This window comes from Nyctibius grandis, chromosome 2 (assembly GCF_013368605.1).
Source record: "Nyctibius grandis isolate bNycGra1 chromosome 2, bNycGra1.pri, whole genome shotgun sequence".
In the NCBI taxonomy this organism is placed as follows: Eukaryota; Metazoa; Chordata; class Aves; order Nyctibiiformes; family Nyctibiidae; genus Nyctibius; species Nyctibius grandis.
Genome location: NC_090659.1, coordinates 52,433,410 through 52,453,406, shown reverse-complemented (window position 1 = coordinate 52,453,406; position 19,997 = coordinate 52,433,410). Strand labels below are relative to the sequence as shown.

Genomic DNA, 19,997 nt, shown 5'->3' with positions numbered 1-19,997 from the left:
CAAGAACTATAAATATATGCTCAGCTTTACAGTTTTGTCTTTTTTTCCCTGTTGGTCAGAAGGCGGCAGCACTTTTGCCTATTAGGTAAAAACAGAAGAGCTTGTGTGTCTTGGTTAGGAGCATTCAGTATTAGAGACCTGAGCTGTTTAAGATGGACCTAGGAAAGATCTGCTAGGGTAGCTGTTTCTGATCTGACCTGTCTGCATTGCCTGGCTGCTGGAGTAATACAGGCTTGCATCTGAACTGGCCCTTGGTGGTGATACAAAACCCTCTGAATGTGAGAGGCTGCATTAAGAAATGAGCCCAGTCCCTCTGCAGTGCGTGCCTTGTACTGCCTGTGCTGTGTCTCCTGTTCTTTGCAACGCGACTGTTTTTAAGACTGTTGTGCAAGCGTCTGCCTAATGCACAGAAATAGAGGGGCTGAGCAGCTTAACGCAGGAATTGCAGGTATGCATACAAGAAGGAGTATTTGTTCTTTGCAATCACTTTCCTCCTCCTCTTACAGAAATGTTTGAGCTTTTTCCCTCGTTAATGCTAACCTTACTCTTTAGTTACGGTATCTGCTGTTACACCATCGCCGTAGAAAAGGGAGAGGGATCAGGGTCACTTGTGAGGAGGTGGGGATAGGAGAAAATCCCTGGCACTAGTGGTTCTGGGAGCTAGAAGTGGTGCAGGCACTCGTGTACTGCCTGGGGAGCTGAAGATTTCCAATCTTTTGGTTGGAGGATGGGATTGTCATACCTCCCTCCTGATACTGTGCTGCTGCAGTTATTGTCTTGTCACTGAACTGGCAGGTAAGGTAAATTAAAGCAGAGTTATTCCAAAGTTAGCTGGATGCTTAAGATGTTTTGTGGTGCTTTGAATGCCACTGGTATTTTCAACTAGTGGATTGGGTACTGTAACTGTCCCATGTGTCCGAACTTTGGTTCTTGTCTCCAAATGTGAGTTTAAACTGCTATCTCAATGACTTACTCCCATGTTTGCCTGTCTCCTTTCTTGATTAAAAAAGAAACACAGCTTTATCAGTCCTTGTACATTTCTAGATATCATCAGCCTAGGGCCTGCCTTGAGTTACTGATGATTTTGGTGCTTGCTGGATTATTGCCTGTAAGTAGCATTCTTCACACCCAAATAAACTTAAGTGCTCCCACGTGGCTGGCCATATCGCTGCCCTAAATTGTAATTAATTTTGTGTTTCTGTCTTGCCTGTCACTCGTCAGGGCTATAGCCTACATTGTTTGAGTGCTGATGGTCTTGGTTGTCCTGTCTCTGTTTTCCTGTCCTCTGTACCCAAAGGAAAGGGCGCGTAGTACCGTGACAATAGAAGAGGTACTGCTATGGCTCACTGCAGTGCGAAGAGCCAGGGGCTTCAGCTCAGAAGTTCCTCTTCTCCCCCTAGTCTAATGGCAGCAACGTAGTTTTGCAGCATGGTTGCTTCACTGAGCGGTTACTTCTGCAGCTTGATTTACCCTAGACCTTAGCTGGCCAAATTGGTGCTACTGAACTTCTCCACCCTGCCCCTCCTCTGGTTCCTGTTGCTTGAGTTAGTGTTGGCTTCATATTCCAGTTGACCTTTTTTGATTTGCAACCAGCTCTTGTCTAAACTTTGTATTGTTTCTTCCTGCGTAACACTTCCAAGACCCAACTTTTCCTCTTTGTCCACACTGCCAACACTGTTATCCAGATTTTGATCTCTCTGTAGCTTTGGTGATCTCTGATCTTGGTACCTGTCACTGTGCTTTTCCTCTTCAGTGTTAGCCAGTAATCTCTATAGTCAAAACAGCTACTGAATTAATGACCTTGGGTATTCCAGGCCTTCTTAGCTCCATCTTCTCTTGTGCCTTTTCTTTATGACATTCAGGATATTTTAAAAATTTATTTCTTTTTAATTTTTGCTTTCAAAACTTAGGGAGTTCAGTCCTCCTCAACCTTTTTACTCTTATCACATGACCCTGTCCCTACTTCACCCTTGCCAGCTATGACCGCTCTGTCTTTTAACAAGCCTTTTCATCATTTCACTGCTTGCAAATGGGAAAAGCCTGCAGGCAGGGCTGGCACCCCTTATCTCTTCCTTCTGTAATTCCCTCCATCCTTCTCCATTCTGCAGTGCATAGAGGAAATTATAAGCAGCGAGCTGCAAGATAGAAGCAAGTTATACTTGGGTCAAGAGTGGTGGCAAGGGTCATACACATCTTATTCTCATGTTACCATGACTTTTCCATCCTCTGCATAAAGCAGCAGGCCATCTTACCCCACTTTAACTGTTAGACTGTCATCGTCTTGCTATTATAATTCTTGAAACGCTGAAAACCTCATTTCATTTCTCTGATTTGCCTTTTCAGTCTTGGAGATGTCATTTAGTTTGGATCTTGGGTTGTCATTTTTTAAATGGATACCCTGGTATTTTCCTATCTCGTCATGGGTTCATGCTATAATAAATCAGAGATTCAGTTACTCAGATGTCATGGTTTCTGTGAGCCTAATAAAAAGGTGGGCGTAAACCTCACTTTGAATACACCTGCTTGTCTTTCGCCTACAGTGTCAACACTTAATTATAATAAGATCTGTGAAAGATCTGGGCAGCATTGCACATTCCTTTTAAACCTCTGCTTTTGCCAGTGCTGCCTCTGAGTCTGGAATGATCTTTTTATATGTGTCTGCCTATTTGTCTCTGGCTTCCTTCAAAGACCCTTAAGACTAGCTCTATTTTTTGGGTCTGTGTTAATTATGGCTATTAAATTGTTTGTTTTAAGCTTCTTAAAAAAAAAAACCCCAAAAAAACCTGCCCTCTGTTGAGTAACCCCAGTCCGTTTTCTCCTCTGTTTTCTTTACCTGTCTTATTTATGACCATCTGACGTGAGAAGGCTTTCTCTTCAAAGCAAAGCACCATGCTTGATGTGTTTCTCAGAAGCTCTTTGCATGGTCCTGGGCACTTATTTTTGATTTGTGGTGCTGTAATGTTTGTTCAGCCACCAGCAGAAGCTCTTTGTGACTTGATGTGAAAAGTTCTAAGACAGAGAAATGTCATAGCTGGGTTGTTTGGGTTTTTTTTTTATGATTTGGCTGCAAAGCCAAAAGATGCTGGCTCTCTGCCACAAATTGTCCAGATTATATTCTTCTTTTGGACAACAGAAGTTTTGAGTGCTAAGGGTATATACGTCTCAGGAATTTCATAGCAATTGAGGTTGTCTCTTAATATTAGCAGAATATGAACTGTGAGAAAGAAATGAAATAACTTGAAACGAAAGACAAAATAATTGAAAAGCTAACTGCATTTTGTGTTCAGGAACATTTTTAACTTCTAGTGTCTTCCGTTAAAGCCCCTGATGTGGCAGATCTGGTTTGTAGACACAGGCCACTTCAGCAATATGAAACTATATTGATTCTACAGTAGCTGCTGACTGAGCTCGTAGCTAAAACAGAGCCCAGATCTGCTCCTTTTGGAAAGGCTGGTTGTGACAGTTAGGAAAGCTTATGTTTGGGCAGTGCATAAATCTTTTGTTCTTTATATATAGATATATATGCATGTAAGTATATATTTATATCTGCACATATATTTAGGTGTAAATATTTTTCTTCCTGCTTAGTGTGTGTAGCCATATCTGGATTTCCATCTTATATTTCCTCACTTAGAATGAAAGCTCTGCTGCCCGCTTGCTTGAGTACATACACTGGAGAGAAATCTGTGCTGTCTTCTTTCATTGCATAGATCCCAAGTTGAACAGTAAAACGCTTTAAGATTGCTTTCGCTAGCACTTAATTATTATGTGCTCTTTTAGCCAAAAACAACAGCTGCTGCTATCACTGTTTCATTGTACCCTAAAGGCCTTTAGCAGAATCAACACTGTCTCTTTGCAGAAAGTTGTATGGTAAGGATTACAGACATGAGGGTTGGGGCTGAGATCACAGCAAGAGAATAATGGGATTTTTCGTTGTAGATGTGTGTGTATCTTGTCCGTTTCAATTTTAAGAAAGTCTTTCAGTTGATAGTTGACAGCGATCATTAGCTTTAAAGAATATTTTTTCCTGTGTCAGTCCTGGCTAATACTGTTTCTTTTTGACTTGCAGGTGCTCAGGTGGACCAGTCAGTGTTTGAAGAGCTTATAAAAGAGCAGCTTCCAGAGCTCGCTGAACATATGAAGGATCTGACAACCTTAGCTTCCATTTCTCTTTCGTGGTTCCTTACCCTTTTCCTTAGCATCATGCCCCTGGAAAGTGCTGTTAATGTTGTGGACTGCTTCTTCTATGATGGGATCAAAGCCATCTTCCAGCTGGGCTTGGCCATACTGGAAGCCAATGCCGTGGATCTGTGTAACAGCAAGGACGATGGGCAGGCCCTGATGATCCTGAGCAGGTATGGCCACGCAGGAGTGCCCCTTCCATCGCAGATCGTTCTGCTGTAAAGCAAAGGCATTTGGGTGCTGTTGTGATGTTGATGGAGCTCTGTAGGCACCAGCGGGACCCTCTGTGTTACCTTGCTGCTGCTTTCGCAGCGTCTGCCTTAAACAATGGGCTTTGTACGTCGGACAAGTAGATGTCCTGTGAAATTTCCTGGCAGTGCTGAGACATGCATCAACTGCGTCAATGTGCAATATTTACTGCTGCTCTTCGTGCCTTCCCTAGAGTGACGGGCTTCCTGCTCCAGACTTTAAGGAGTTTTCTTCCTTGGGCAACAGTTAGTCATTTGGCTGGCTTGCTGTTCCTCGGATGAATAATCATGAAGGCATTTTTGAAAAGCCTAGCAACCCAAAAAACAATTTATTTCTAAGTCTGAGCCATAAGACTTGTTTGCTTATTTATACTGAGAAGAGCACATTGCAGAGTGATCTGTGTTGCTTATATTTGTTCCCTTCAGGTTTTTAGAGCATGTCAAAAACGAGGAAAGCCCTCTGCCACCTATTGGTAATCACCATGCGTTCTTCAGCGACGACCAGGATGCCTCTCCAGTGACTGAAATAGCTAACCTGATTCATGACTCCTATGAGGTAAAATACTGCTCCATGACTCCTGGTCAGTTAAGTTAGAATTTTAAAAAAGAAAAAGGTTAAATTCAACATGAATGTTCTGAAAATTAATACACATCCTTACAGAGTCCTTGAATAATTGCTCAAATGCACGATGCTAGGTGTAGTGTAAATACCTACATCGACAGATCAATTAGAGACTGGGTATGCTTTTTCTTCAAGGATTCACAATACTTTAAAAGTTGTATTTCCAGTAAATGAGAAATACAAATATCATGAAATACTCTAAAAATAATTAACTTCTGTTCCTCCCATGTAGAAATTTGGAGACCACTCTGTGGCGCAGATAGAGCACATGCGCTACAAGCACCGAATCCGTGTGCTGCAGAGCCACGAAGACACGACCAAGCAGAATGTGGTGAGTAGCATATTGTTTCAGCTTGAGTAGAATATTGTTTTTGACTGAGGTAGTTTAACATCTCCCCTCTCCCCCAGCACTGTCAAGCAGCTGGCTTTTGTTTTTTGAAAGGCACCACCAGATCTTGAAAAAAGGAACTGACTCTCAAAAAATCTGTTTCCTGAGATGCTGATGGGTTTGGATTTTCTTTTGCAGCCACATGCATTATTTTCTAGGGTGGCTTTAACATTAAGATCAACTGCAGGACAGTCCAGCCCAGCACCTTGTCTCTGACGAGGGCCCTAGGCAGATGCACGGAGAAGACTGTAAGAAGAGAGCAAGCATGATGTGATGCTTCCCCGGCCTCCTGTGACTTGTAGCTTAGGGACTTCCTGTCTTTGTTTCTAATAGCCCTTGAGGGAGTTCTGTTTTCACGGATCTGTCCAACCCGTGGACTTAAAGAAGGGGGAAAAACTGCAAAAGTTTTTCAATACTGTGGTTTTTAGGGGTACCACATAAATACTGTCCCTGCGGGCCTCATGGGCCTGCCTGTGTCAGTGATGATGGGAGAAAATATGGTCACTAACATGTTTTTTCTTACTTTTTAAGCTCCGAGTTGTCATCCCAGATGTTTCGATTCTTCCTGAAGATTTAGAGGAATTGTATGACTTGTTCAAGGTAGGTATCCCTGAAAAGTATGGGATGCAGCTATTTGAAGCTTCTGGGCATAACTTCCAGCAGTTGCTTTGCAGAGCCACCTTGGCCCTTGTATCCTCTGTCTGGGCGGTACTGTTCAGATGGGACCTTGTTATTTTGTCCTTTCTGTGGTTTTCCAGTTGTTAAAGAGGAATAGTAATGTACTGATCCTGCAAAGGAGAATTGCTTCAGAGTTTCCTTTCTAACTTGCTGCTTGGAAATGGTCCATGAGAAACTAGGTTCTGGTAACTTTCATATGCAGAATAAATTAAGTAATATGTAGCTCTGCTCAGTGGGAGCTCTGCAGTACTTTTTAAGTCCTGGTCTCTTAACGCTCTTTAAAGGCAGACTCCTTTCCATGGGGGAAAAAAATCCCCACAAACTTGTGTCCTTGCTATTTGTTCCCAATTTTCTAGTAGTTTTAATTTTTTTTTTTTAGAACTAAAAGCAGTTTCTACTTCAGTTCCTTTCTGTCAAGCTGATGTTTGAATGAACTATTATAAAAGTTATTTGGAGACAGGGACATCTAAGCTTATACTACTGTACTTGATTTAGAGGTCCAAGCATGTGATTATCGCCCTTAATGGACCATTTCTTCTGTGTATTGTTCATAGCCATAAATACTAGGTACTGAGAATATGACTGTGGTATGTTCGTAGTGTCACATAGCTTTGTGGCTATGAGCAGCTGTACTCTCCCTCCATTAGTGGTTGTAAGACGATGCTGCTGGGGCTTGCTCTTCACTGCTTCACTCCTGCTCCTTGCTGCTCTGTTTTTGACCTTTGACTGGCTTGCACCCCTCCCCTTTCCTCATTTATTTCTTGGTGGTGGTTCCTTTTTCGTTAGCTCCCTTGGTCTCCCAGGACAGCTCGTTTTGTTAAGACTCTGTTTTGCATCAGCCTGTCCTTAAGGGAAGACTAATAGGTACGGTATCCAAATGGAGAGGTCTGAGAGAGAATAAATGAGTAGGTCAAGCCTGTATAACACTTACCCTGGATTTTCTCCGACCCTCTGTACCTTTGGCTGGTTAGAGACATCCCGAGCCAGATGTGGCTAATAGTTTCAGTAGCCTGCAGTGAATTTCTTCCAAGAATCTGCCCAGTCTCTCTTCCAATTTATTAATTATCCACTGGAAATCACATGAGCGCTTGGCTGCTCTAAATAAAGATTCATACTTTGCTTTTTCTCACAGGAATGGTTTTGGTATCATTGTAACACCTCGCACAAAGAGAATTGTGAGCGTTTCCAACATACTTTGATGTGAATACCTTTATCTGCCGGTTGCACGCTCTCTGATAACGCACACCACAATCCCCACTCTCCCGCCTCTGATTTCTCCTAGAGGGAACATTTAATAAGGTGTTACTGGGAAACGACGAGTCCGATCATTGAGCGACATGACCCCAGCAGACCGTACGCCGAGCAGTACCGCATCGATGCTCAGCAGTTCACTAACCTCTACAGGCTGGTCTCGCCCTGGACCTGCGGGGAGCACACAGACATCCTTGCCCAAAGGACATTCCGACTCCTGGATGAGAACATGGACCAGCTGGTTGAATTCAAGGGGCTCGCCAGCTGCTTAGGTATCAGCTCCCCTGTGGGGTGGAGGGTGGGCAGAGTGGAGGGCAGCACATGGGTGAGTCACGGGTGTTAAAATGCAGGGGGAGGATGTGGGCAGATGGTTTTCTTGGGCTTGTAATTAGCCTAACCAGTGACCTTCACTAATTTTTTGTGTTCAGATCAACTGAAGTCAATTTAAAAGACAGCCTAAGGACATGACTGAATATTGTATTAAAAGATTTGATTTATTGGACAATAGTAATTTTGTTGAAAATATTTTATGAACTGAAATTATACTCGGGTCCGCGTGGAAGTCTAGGGGAAATCCTGTCTACCAGATTGTTGCTCTCAGTATACCTCTGAAATCTCAGTATACCTCTTTGTAACTGCTTCTTGAAGACCTCATCTTACACAGCCGACTGCTGCTTGCCTTATATGTTGACAATTAGCAGAACAAAAGAAATATGGCCAGCAGGGACTGAGAGCTGCGCTAGGGTTGGTCTTGAGGCCACCATCTGTTCTAATGACATGAGGCTGCTGGTCCCAAAATGTGGCTGAAGAAGAAAGTGCCACATCTCAACTGTTGCCTGACCCCATATGAAACAAATGAATCAACATTCAAAGCTTCAATAAAAATCAGTAAATCCGTATTCTCACCACTTAAGCTTTCTAGGTTTTTTTGATGTGAACCAAGCCACTCTGTATTATATTGTTGTATGATTTTGATTCTTAGAGGGATACAACTTTAAATAAATTTTTAAAAAAGTTCTTCCCAGTATTTCAGTGCATTGGAAAGTTTAGGATCTCATTTCTACTGGTCATTGAAAATATGAATTATATTACATATGAAGTAGTTATCTCCTTTGGGTTTATTCTGTAGAACAGCAGTAGGGGCTGAAGGGAACAAATATTAAGAATATGATGGCCCCAAAAAGGGAGTTTCCTGTCTCTCCCCTCTCACATTCCTGTTAATCTGTGGCAGCAAACAGCCTTTGCTAGATTCCCCGCCATTCTTGATATTTTTAAACAATGCCAAAGCCTAATCCATAGGATTAGGTACTCCCAGTCTGTTTTACAAGAACAAAGACCAAACCCCATGGCTCTCACCTGCTGGTCCTCGTTGACAGGCACAACTTAAAATACTTCGATGTAATGTACTGGCCATATGTTTTCATGTATTGTCTATGCAAACAATTATCTTTTGTGCACAGGGAGATGCCTGATTGATTTTAAACTGTGGATGTAAATGCTCTAATCTACATCCTTCTTCTTGTTTGTTTTTTTTTTTTCCTTGCAGATGTTATGTATAATGGAGAAATGAATGAAAAGATCAAGTTACTGTATAAGCTGCATATCCCACCTGGTAAGAAATTTGAAAGGGAGTGAATACCTCAGTTTCCCTCGAAACTCTTGCTTACAGCTTCTGGGAAAAGACTGCTTAATGAAGCAGCCTATCTTGCTTCCTTCAGCTGGGAGCATATAGGATTTGCATTTGTAGTTACACTCACTGCATTTTAAAAATTGCACCAGTCAAACCTTTTTGCGTGCAAATTACAGATATACAATGTTAAGGCTCACATCTGCTGCATTCAGAGATCTTTCACAGCCAATTATATGGCTACTTCTAGACAAAATATTGAACTGGAATAACATTTTTGGATGGCTGGTACTCTGTGTACAGTAGAAATCTTCTTGATCCAGTTTTGATTAAGTGACAAAATTCCCTGGTACTGTCTCTGTGCAGAGTTTTTAATTAAATGTGCCATTCTTGGCAAACTTCCAACTCTCTCACTGCAGCACCAGTCTTACTTACATTAACATAATTTTACAGTATGATTTAATGAAGTACTACTTAAAAACATCTTTGCCCAATTATTTTGCTTTTTTTCAAGTATGTAAATTTTAAAAGCATAAATAACCATTATGCAGCATTGGAAGGAGTAATCATTACATTTTTCACTGTTACTTGACAGCTCTCACAGAAAATGAACGAGACAGCCAGTCACCATTAAAGAATCCATTGCTGTCAACTTCAAGACCACTAGTCATTGGAAAATCAAATGGTATGTCCAAAATGGTTCGCTAATGCACGTGCATATGAGAGAACCAACTTTCCATTTGTTAACTCTGCGCCGTTATCTCCACTCTTAGCGTTTTATTTTGAAATGTCAGTTTACTCCAGTGACTTGAAAACTAATTCTCCTTTTTGTGTCTGCTCCAAAAAAGGTGATGCAGTAGATTACCAAAAGCAGTTGAAGCAGATGCTGAAGGATCTAGCCAAAGAAAAGGATACTAAAACTGAAAAAGAATTGCCAAAAATGAGCCAGGTATGTATACTAGGGGCTATAGTCTGTTTTTAAAGAAGTGAGGAGTACTCAAAAATGAAATGACTAAATAAACCAGTTTAGCTTTTTCTGAGAAACCCTAACTTAAGCCTGAGCTTAGATTCAGTCCTTTAGGTATCAAGCACTGGGCTACTCCGATCCAGGGAGCAGGCATCATGTTTAAAAACTCAGCCACCTTTCTAGCAGCTCCCTCGCCTCAGACTGCCTGGTAAATAGAAAGAATTTCAGACTTAACCCTCACCTGCAGCATAACAGACTGGAAAACAGGCTCATTCAGGCTGGAAAAAAAGCCCTCCTGCCAAGTCCAGAGAATTCCTGGGAATGCATATTGCTGAATGCATATTGCTGTTCTGTCTTCCTTGACCTCCTCTCCACAAAACCGTTAACTTCTTTCTTAGTCCATCACCAACTGGGACTTGCCCCATCATAGCCAAACTCTGACTAGAGCTGCATTAAGAGACAGCTGAAGGCTCTCATCATCTTACCATCTCCTCCCTAATGCCAGTAGAGCTTTGTCTGTGTTGTTGGCATGAGGAGATCTACTGGAGAGAAAAGGGTCCTATATTAGTTAAACGAATGCACAGACATACAAAGAAAGATGGGACTAGACCCAAAATCCCTTCTGTGCTGGTGTTGCTAAATAGTTTTAAATTGTTGGCATGTACCTAATCGGTTGAATCAGCAGGGCCACATAATGTCTCATAAAGGCATCACTTGATGGAACTTCTGAGGTCCCTTCTGCCTGAATTATCCATCTGATGACTGTATGAAACTTGAGGGCTCACCAATTTCATAATAGGATATGGAAATGTCCTCTCATAGCCTGATAATTATTTGTGATGGGTGAGCGAGGGAAGGAAGGAGAGAAAGAGGTTGGGCAGGGAAGATGTCTACGTTTTATCATTAAAAGAAAAAGAGCTGGGGAAAGATGGAGAGAAACAGCAGAAGGGAAGTTGCTAGCAAGCCTATTAACCCTCTTCCCCCTCCCCCGAAGGGGAAGGAAAAAAGGGAGAGAGACTTATGGGTTGGAAAGTTAAAACAGTTTTAATAAACTATAATAATAAAAGAGAGTATAATAATAATAATGGGAATAATTAAATATATACAAAATCAAGATTGAGCTCCCCTGATGCCGGTCACGTCACCCCCGGCACTGCAGGGCAGGCTCCAGGAAGGCCCAGGCTGGGCCTAGCGACGGTCGAGAGCTGGATTCAGGAACGCACGGATCGGGATCAAAGGCGGGAGAAAAACGGACAGAGTCCTCTTTGGATGCTGGCCATAGCAGAAGGGAGCGAGACCCTCGTGATGCCCCCGCTTTATACCGAGAATGATGTGTATGGGATGGAATACCTTCGTTGGTCAATTTTGGGTCACCTGTCCTGTCTGCTTCTCCCTGCAGGTGCGACCCTTCTACAGCTCTTCACTCGTAATTAGGGAGGAATTTAGCAGTGACCTTGATTTCTCTAAGAACAAGTACAAGCAAGAGCCTTTCTGCATAACATCCCTACTAGTACCTCAGTGATAACTATAAACTTCGAACATTATCATCAGCCCTAGAAGCAGACACTGTCAGCAAAACACGCAGTTACTTTCAGAAAGTGCAGTTACTTAGAAGAGACTTAGCTGAAAGTAAAAATCACTGAAAGGAAAATTGGTCTGCTTTAGTCCAAACCAGGACAAACAGCCACCAGTTTTCCACCAGTAATGGATTGTGTCCCTTACCTTGTATCTCACTTGCCCTTTGGTCATCTGGGAGGTCCTGCTCTCCTTCATCAAGGCAGCAAAACACTTTTCTGCTCTGTTCCCTTTTTGATTTGCAGCACCAAGATTCCCTAGCATCGGTGGGGGTTGAAATCCCTTTGCTAACATTTTTTTAAAACACAGGCAGAAGTTACAAATGATCAAGTCTGTACACAGTGTTCTGCCTGACTCCTGCAGTTACCCACAGCATGGCTGTTCAGCAGTTTTTGTTTTTTCCTCCTTTACAGAGGGAATTCATTCAGTTCTGCAAAACCTTGTATAGCATGTTTCATGAAGATCCAGAGGAGAATGATTTGTATCAAGCCATTGCCACTGTGACCACACTGTTACTGCAGATTGGAGAAGTAGGACAAAGAAGCATCAGCCTGGGGAGCGGATCGGATGAGTTCACTGAGGACTTCCAGCCCGAGGCCTCTGCTTCAGACCAGGATGCTGTTTTTACTGACACTGTGAAGACCCCTCGCAAAGACTCTCAGCCGTCACCTGTGACTGAAGGGGACTGGACTGTCTCTTTTGAACATATTTTAGCATCCCTCTTGACTGAACAGTCATTAGTTAACTTCTTTGAAAAACCCTTAGAACTGAAGCCAAAACTTGAGACTGCAAAGCTAAATCAGTATAGTCTCAGAACAAATGGAATGAGCTACCTGTCACGGGGCGAACATACAAAACTGAACACACAGTAGTCACAAACCTGTCAAAAATGAAATGCACTGAAATTATGCCAAAGCACATACTGTAAAATGCTTTCAATTAGCAGTGGACTTTTGGTAACCAATTTGTTGGTCTGTGGTTTTCAGTTTAAGAGCTTTAAAAGCTAAAAGGTGTGTAGGTTTGTTTTGTGCCATTGATTTATTAATTATGTTCTTGTTTTGAATGTAAAAGGAAACATCTGTCTACAGTGTGAAGACACTGAAGCCCTCTTCTGCACTGGGAGAGCAGAAGCTGGCTCCAGTTGTCCTTCTGTGTTCTGTTGTTTGTTTTTTTTTAAAGAGGGGAAAACACTTCTCAGCTACTGTCCGCAGTTTGTTTGGGTTGCCTTTTTTGCACTAATACGGAAAACTGTTTCAATGCTGGTAATTGAAACTATTTTAATATATTTGATTGTATTCCAATTTGTATGTCTTGCTGAAATGTTAAGTGTACATGGACTGTGCTTCTGATGTGGTCTGTGAAAACATGCACTTTTCAATAAACCCTTTTTGTACTAGACTTGCATTGAGAATATTTATTGACTTATGGAAGGTAAGTGCCTTTAGCCCCCACTTCATCCGGGCTAGTGTGCACACAATTAACTCACTGGTCAGGACCCCATGTTTCAGTGTAGTGCACAGACCTGCACGGGAGAAGCCTACTGATTCTGCCTGGGAGACCAGCGGGGGACCCACATACAGGGAGTTTACTTTATCCCCAAGAGATTACATTTATGAAGGATTGATCTAAGAGTTTTGAGGCTTGTTTTTTTTTTGTTGTTGTTGGTTTTGTTTTTTTAAACAAACTTGGCCTTAACTTAAAATACCTCTGTAGTGGCCCTTTATTCACATAGGAACAGAACACTAGGACTTTGCCACCCACGTAGGAAGATTTGCATCTCCTCCTTATTGCATTCACGTGTAACAGAAGTTTACAGTATCTTTAATTAAGAAAATCACACCATTATGTACAAGCCCAAAGAAAGCAAGATACTTTAAGATCTTGTCACCTGTTCAACTCAATGCTTCATGGATGAGAGCTTGAAGAGACTGGACAACAAAAAAAAACAACTTAGGAATAAACTTTCTTTTTATCCTTTTATTGTAATGAAAATCAGTTTAATTTTCATCCACATTGACTGTCTGTAGACCTGCAAAACAAGAAATTGTATCACCACCCATTGCTAGGACAATTCCCTTTATGTACATGCACATCTTCACAAGTAAGTGCACCTACAGTTTCAAAGTTAGTTTGCTGATCTACTTCTGGAAGAGCAACTACATAGGCAAGTATTTCACCAGATGTTAAAACAGAAACTTCATGTTTAATCAGCTCTCCAAATAAGATACTTCTCAGATGACAAGCAGAAAAGGCTCAACCTGCTTGAGTTTTTGACATCAGAGGATGTACTTTATATGGGAAAACAAACCTTCATACTACCCTAACAACTCTGGCCATTGTTTTTGATTTTCTCAAATTTTACGTGATTATGTCACTAAATTCTTTTTTTGTTACTAAATTTACTTCTCAATGCTGATCAGGCAAGCCAGCAGCCCTGTTCTCTACAGCAGAGCTAGTTTAAGCCAGCAGTTTGACCCCTCCAGCATGATTTTCATCTGAATTTTGCACTGCAGGAGGAGCTGTCCCACTTTGCTACATGTTCAGAAAAACGGGGCATGGAGGAAGAGAGACAGCACGCAACCTTACCTTTGAATGTTGTGACTGGTACGTAGGTAACCAGCGTGTATAGCTTGTTTGGTGAATCTTCATCCTCATTGCGCTTTCTGGACAAACGCACACGGATACGGTAAGGAACATTCCTAAAACAAAGACAACAGATTAATTTTCAGTAAAATACATATTGAAACCTGCCAATTCATAGAAAAGAAAATAAAAGTTCTTTGCTCTGTGGTTACTACCCCCCCTCAAATTCTTAAGCTTTGCCTATTTGTGCAAAGACATGACGAGTCAATTCTCTGTCTCAGCATCATAACCAGAGCAAAATCCTGTACCTTACAGGTTGTACTGTTTGCCTTAGAGGAGCTTTTTGTTTTGGTTTTTAGTTTTGTTGAAGTAAGCAGGTAAGATGTAACTGAGCCTTGAATAAGATGAATCCATAATCTAGTGGGAGCATAAAGTCAGAAGTGCATCGTCAGTCCACTACTGATCCAGGAAATATACTATGAAGATGATCATGAAGCACAGTGTGAACATGATCAGTAAGCAGCTGTTACTAACAAGCATTTCTTACTAGAATAGAAAATAGTGAGGAAGAAAACCCCAACAATCTGTTTGAAAAGCCTGAGTGCCCTGTCAAGAGTCAAGTACTGCCCAATCTGTATGCCAGAAGTCGTGTGGAAACTCTAGTGAGCATTAGACCTGAACCAAGATCTTATTCATGGGCATACAACTGATCAACATTTCTTCCTCACAAAGCCCACAGGACCACATCTTAAGATTATTTTGTTTGTAATAGGCAAGTCACAAAATTATTTGTCTGCACCATTTTTCAACTAACCTTCCACCTCAAATGAACTGAGGATTTTGGGAAACTCCTGCTCAGAGTGCTTTGCTGCACAGAATATGTGAAGGAACTTCCTCCTTGCTGTACGTTCTCAGGAGTATACTTACTAAGTCAGATGGATGCAGTAATTAAAACACTGTAACTTGCTTCGATTTACTCTGTTCTTGAAACAAGTCAAAAGCATTTTTCACTACTTAGATCACTCACTATCATACTATCTGACATGGTGATTTTAGCCTCTGCTGATCCTTCCAGAGGAAGGTATTTTACTTCGCATACATTATCTATTCTGCCTAGTGAAAACTGCAGTTAAACTCACGCTGGAAAGACAGATGTGATGACTCCTTGCCTCACAGACTGCACTTCTACCAGTTAAAATAAGGAAGTCCTGGTTAGTAGCCTCTCTACTAAGCTCTGAAGTTATGCTGTCACCTGGCTCAATTCCTACTTCTTCATTGCATATGAACTGGAACAGCTCAACAGGAAGGACAGAGAACCCCTGCCCAGAAGACCCAGTAACTTAGTCCCATCTTCCCACTCTTGTTCTTGAAGTAAGGGTTGGCCTAAGCACACAACTCCAGGTAAAGGACTGTAAATAGGTCACAGGCTAGACTTAGGAATCTAATTCCTAGAAGACATGGTTTAAAACAAGGGTTCATGTGTATCCAGTGTATCACTGTCAGTATTAATCCCTACCAGGTAACCTTTTATTATGGTTTAAGAGGTCCCACTCCTCACAGGAGTCCTTTTGGACCTTCACATATGTCAAACACCAAATTGGCTGCCTCTGTAGCAGTTTTAACAGAAGTTGTTATTTTTTGGCCCCCAAACTACTTATCATTTGTACTTTCAAGACAACATTAATGGCCCTATTTAAAATACACCTCATTATTCCTTGTGTAGCATTTATCAATTCAGCATGCTTTGAAACCTAATTCCGTTCAGACACCTTACACAAATCCCAGGTACGTAGCCTGGGACTGTAGGTATCACTAAAAAGCCATGTTTCTAAAACCTGTCTGCTGCAATAGGGATTGGGGCACTACAGTATTACAGTACCCCAATACTTTCTCTCCCCCCACCCTCTGCCCCCAAACCTGCATTCCTTCTTTCCTTTGCTTTATTGTTATGAGAGATAGAAGAAAGTTCTTTCAATTCCAGAGTTTACAGAGGCTTTGCTACAAATACGCTGAGGGAGCTGACCAGAACATGGAGGTGACAGAAAGATTAGCTTGGCATGCACACGGTAAGAAAGGAAGCATTTGCAAAGAAAATATGCAAATACTGCAAGAAGCATACAATTTTTTCTACCCCTCCAAGTCCTGCACCTCCATGTACACAGTTAGACGGTTCTTTCTCACCCAGTAAGGCAAGTTGCAGAAACCTACCTTATTCCTTTAGCCCAGACTGCTTTGTTCAATCTGGTGTCAATGCGAACATCAGGAGTGCCCATTTCCTTCATCGCAAATTTACGGATTTCCTTGAGAGCACGCGGTGCTCGTTTCTTGAAACCCCTAAGACAAACACAAGAGCCATTTCTTTAACTTCAGGAAACTCTCAGCATTGGACACTTGTTCCAACATTCAACCACTGACATTCTCTAAACATACAATCCAAAGAATTGTGTTCAACATCAGTTCAAAAGCTGCATCATAGTACGACTAGACCTTTAGTCTGGTAGGTAGCTGCTAACCTTAATGGCTATGCCTAAAAGAAACCACATATATCTACGCAGAATAATTTCAGTAAATTTTGCACCTGCAAGTTCTCCCATATCTTAAGTCTTATTCAAGCATGTTGACATTAAAACTTGTCGTGATATTATTGAAGAGATCAGAGTTTTCACACATACTCTGAATAAAAGGCCAATGAGAAAAGCAGTGCAACAATAGTAATACAATTGACAGAACTGCATCAGTATTGAAATAAAAGGCAGAAGAACAAAACTGATGCTATTCTGAATAACAGCTTCTGCTAAACAGTATTTGATGGTTACTTTCTTCACATTAGCAGGACTGCACCAATACCACCACCAGAACTGTTTTTTTTACAAGTACAGCTTGTCTCATGCCTATTATGGACAGATTCTGCATGACTGGGCATTCACACCAAAAGTTACAGCTGCACTGTGAGTGTTTTGCCGTTATTATATCCACACTGTGACATGCGACCAGTGTCAGTAGTGTGTGAGGTTCCACAGTGGGTTATATTTAGTATTATTTGCACACTGCTGTTGATATTTAGTGATAGAAATGGGAAGTGGGTCAGTGAGTGAGACAAGCATTAAACAAAAAGTATTTCACCCCTAGTACTTCATGCCCAAAAAGAAAAGAGGATAATCCAAAAAGAAAAGTGGATAGCAGGATCATCAGCATTAAAAATAGACTGAATTGCCATAAACAATCAGCAGGCAAGGTCAGTATATCTTACTGCCATTTAAAGGTACCACTGCATCCCATCCTCATCCATGGTTTTGCAATAGTCCACTGTCTCGTTTCTCTCCTGTTCTAAGTTAACTTCAGCAATTTCACCAACTGTTTTGATTCAGATATAGTTTTCTGCCACAACTGCAGCCATACACATACAAAGAGAACCCAAGGGAGACGCAGTTTCCCAACAAGTCCTCTCAAGCACTTTACTACTACATGGTTGTATGAGGTTCAACATTTTGTTATGTAGAAAGTTACTCTAATCTACACACAACAAATATTGTTTAACTCAAATCATACCCCAATTTACACCTCACATAATTTAGGGATAAGCAAGGAGCCAATCACGTGATTACAACAATATTTAATTTCTAAAACTTACTACAGTGGCCTAAACTTTAAACTTTGCTTGGGAAAGAATGACAACTTGTGCACACAGGCAAACAGATCTAAGTTCAAATTAAGTTCAGGAACACTCACAAAAAGAGAAACATGCTTGTTCCTGAAAACCATGTGCTAAGTGTAGGTCGGCATGGGCACAGAGCCGCTTTCTTGGGACACAACTGTGGCACAAGGGACTAAATCATCACACATTAGCATCGGTGCAGGTAAGGACTGTCATTCTCTGCCGTTTAAAACCTACTGAACCCACTTCCAAATGCCACTTCACATAAGACCAGTTTCACTGATAAAAAGACGAACTTACACGCCATGGATCCGCTTGTGAATGTTGATGGTATATTCCCTAGTTACCACCTCATTGATGGCAGAGCGTCCCTTCTTCTTCTCGCCACCTTTCTTTGCAGGAGCCATCTGAGCAACGCTGAAAAGCACCCGTGCGCACGTCAAACACAGACCCAACTTCCCTCAGACCTTTCCCATCACCACCTTCCCTCCTCACATCGTCCCCAGCTCCTTACAAGCCACAGAACTCCCACGTTCAGAAACTTCTTTAAGATCAATTCATCCCCGGGGTCACATCAGTTGCAGATTTTAAGCAGCAACTTTTCAGCATCACAAATGCTTTATTCTCATCTCCCTGACAGAGCATGAAACACACCTGAGACTCTTCGGCCACTTCCCAAGATGACCGGGCTCCTGCCCAGCCCAGCCCCAAGAGCCCTTAAAGCCACCTCGTCCTGCTTCTGTATGTCCAAGCCCCTTCCTTCTCCAAGGCGACCCAGGTGGGCAGCTCGGCCAGTCCAGGAAAGGAAATGACGGTGCCAAAGAGGCTCCTTCCAGGGACTGACGGCGGCCTACGGCTTCCTCCTCCCTCGCCAAGGCCCAGCACGGGCCGTAACCCGCCCAGCCCACCAAGTGCTCCGCAGGCCTCCCCGGGCCTGCGCCCTGCGCGGCTCAGCGCAGACCTGGGGGTGCAAGGAGATGGGCCCCAGCCCCGCGGAGCGCGGGCCTGCCGAGAGGAACCACCCGGTGCCCCCCGAGCAGGGCCGCCCCCCGCGCCGGGCGAGACCACGGACGTCCCCCGCCGCGGGGTCTGCAAGGCGGATGGATGCGGATTCCTCTCGCCGCCCCCCGCCACCACTCACCCTGCCCGGGCACAGGCCGCAAAGGAACGCGCAAGGAACTGTGGAAGCGAGGAGCGCTTCCGGGATGGGGGTGAGGGCCGACTGCGCCGGCGCCAGGCGCGGGCGGGAGGGGCTGGGGCAGGCGGTGGCGCGCATGCGCGCGGGCCGCGGGGCGGGCGGGGCCGGCGGTGCGTTGTGTGCCGGTACCGGGGAGCGGTGGGGGGCAGGCGGGGCTCCGCGGGTGCTGGGCCCCGGGGCGCTGCTGCCCGCGGAGGGAGCGGTCCCCGGCTGTCTCGCCCCGACCGCCGGTCGGTCGTTGAGTTGCTCCTGGCGCCCTGAGGCGGGGTTCGCAAAGGGCCGGCCCTCGGGTAGCTGCCTGCCTGCTTGGCCCCTGTTGAGGAGCCGTTCTTTCAGGCGGTGCGTTGTATGGGGCCCTCGGCTTGGGGGGTGTTGTGCTTCTAGCGAGCAGATTGCCCTGGTCAGAGGTGCAGCTCCTGGTTCCTGAGACACGAGCGAGGTACTGCAGTGGGGGGCAGTAGCCTGCGGTACCCGCACTGCCTGGCCGCCTGCCCAGAAAACTGACCCAAGCTCAGTGATCATGTTGGGACAAGCCAGATCTCGGCTATAATGAACTAGAACAACAGCGCAGCTCTGAAGAGGATTGGCATTGCATTGTGTGTGCAACAGGGAACAAGAGCAATAATCCAAAACCAGATGAGACAGAGCATGAAAAACTAGGTATTGACGTAAATCTATTCTTGCAAGTGCTCTGTATCTTTCCAAACATTATAGTAAAACAGTTTAGTGGAAGGCAACCCCACCCTATTTACAGCTTCTCCCTGTTAACAAATTCCAGTACTGATGGTTCGAGAAAGATAAGTGTTTGCTCCAAGGCTGAGCTTGGTTTGGACATACCCACTGGCAATCAGGAGAGATGTGGGTGTATTATAACTATCCCTGAGAGTAAAACAAATTCTTAAAGGAATTTTCCGGTGACTTCCATCATAGTAGTTGATATCCATCAAGTACTGCTTCCATGTATTTCCTCTGAGGTGCTCATATTCCTTCATCACCTCTTTCCTGCATGAACTTTTTGGCCTA

At 43.3% G+C, this 19,997-nt stretch overlaps 2 protein-coding genes across 6 annotated transcripts in view; one reads left to right on the top strand and one right to left on the bottom strand.

The window, feature by feature from the left end:
- TBC1D8 (TBC1 domain family member 8) overlaps positions 1-12,934 on the top strand; it is a 55,307-nt gene extending 42,373 nt beyond the window's left edge. For all 3 annotated transcript variants that reach the window (XM_068419532.1, XM_068419525.1, XM_068419517.1), the window contains exons 12-20: positions 4,070-4,355; positions 4,857-4,986; positions 5,285-5,383; positions 5,972-6,040; positions 7,401-7,641; positions 8,916-8,981; positions 9,592-9,681; positions 9,845-9,945; positions 11,952-12,934. In XM_068419532.1, the coding sequence (XP_068275633.1) occupies positions 4,070-4,355; positions 4,857-4,986; positions 5,285-5,383; positions 5,972-6,040; positions 7,401-7,641; positions 8,916-8,981; positions 9,592-9,681; positions 9,845-9,945; positions 11,952-12,410 (1,541 nt within the window). In that variant the 3' untranslated portion in view covers positions 12,411-12,934. The remainder of the gene's footprint in view (positions 1-4,069; positions 4,356-4,856; positions 4,987-5,284; positions 5,384-5,971; positions 6,041-7,400; positions 7,642-8,915; positions 8,982-9,591; positions 9,682-9,844; positions 9,946-11,951) is intronic.
- A 566-nt stretch (positions 12,935-13,500) lies between these two features.
- RPL31 (ribosomal protein L31) lies at positions 13,501-19,009 on the bottom strand. 3 transcript variants are annotated; one of them, XM_068425164.1, is made up of 5 exons: positions 18,918-19,009; positions 18,077-18,193; positions 16,330-16,455; positions 14,125-14,237; positions 13,501-13,567 (listed from the first exon to the last, which is right to left on the bottom strand). In XM_068425164.1, the coding sequence occupies exons 2-5, from the start codon at positions 18,181-18,183 to the stop codon at positions 13,536-13,538; spliced, it is 378 nt and encodes a 125-aa protein (XP_068281265.1). In that variant the 5' UTR covers positions 18,184-18,193; positions 18,918-19,009; the 3' UTR covers positions 13,501-13,535. The 3 variants fall into 3 exon arrangements, with proteins under 3 accessions (XP_068281265.1, XP_068281267.1, XP_068281266.1); XM_068425166.1 differs by lacking the exon at positions 18,918-19,009 and adding an exon at positions 18,738-18,762; XM_068425165.1 differs by lacking the exon at positions 18,918-19,009 and adding an exon at positions 18,431-18,536.
- Positions 19,010-19,997: the final 988 nt, after the last annotated feature.

Coding starts and splice junctions, on each gene's coding strand:
- RPL31 (XM_068425164.1), bottom strand. CDS start 18,183: ATGGCTCCTGCAAAGAAAGGTGGCGAGAAGAAGAAGGGACGCTCTGCC. Junction 16,456..18,076: donor CACAAGCGGATCCATGGCGT/GTAAGTTCGTCT, acceptor TGTTTGTCTTAG/GGGTTTCAAGAAACGAGCAC. Junction 13,568..14,124: donor ACCAGTCACAACATTCAAAG/GTAAGGTTGCGT, acceptor CTTGTTTTGCAG/GTCTACAGACAGTCAATGTG.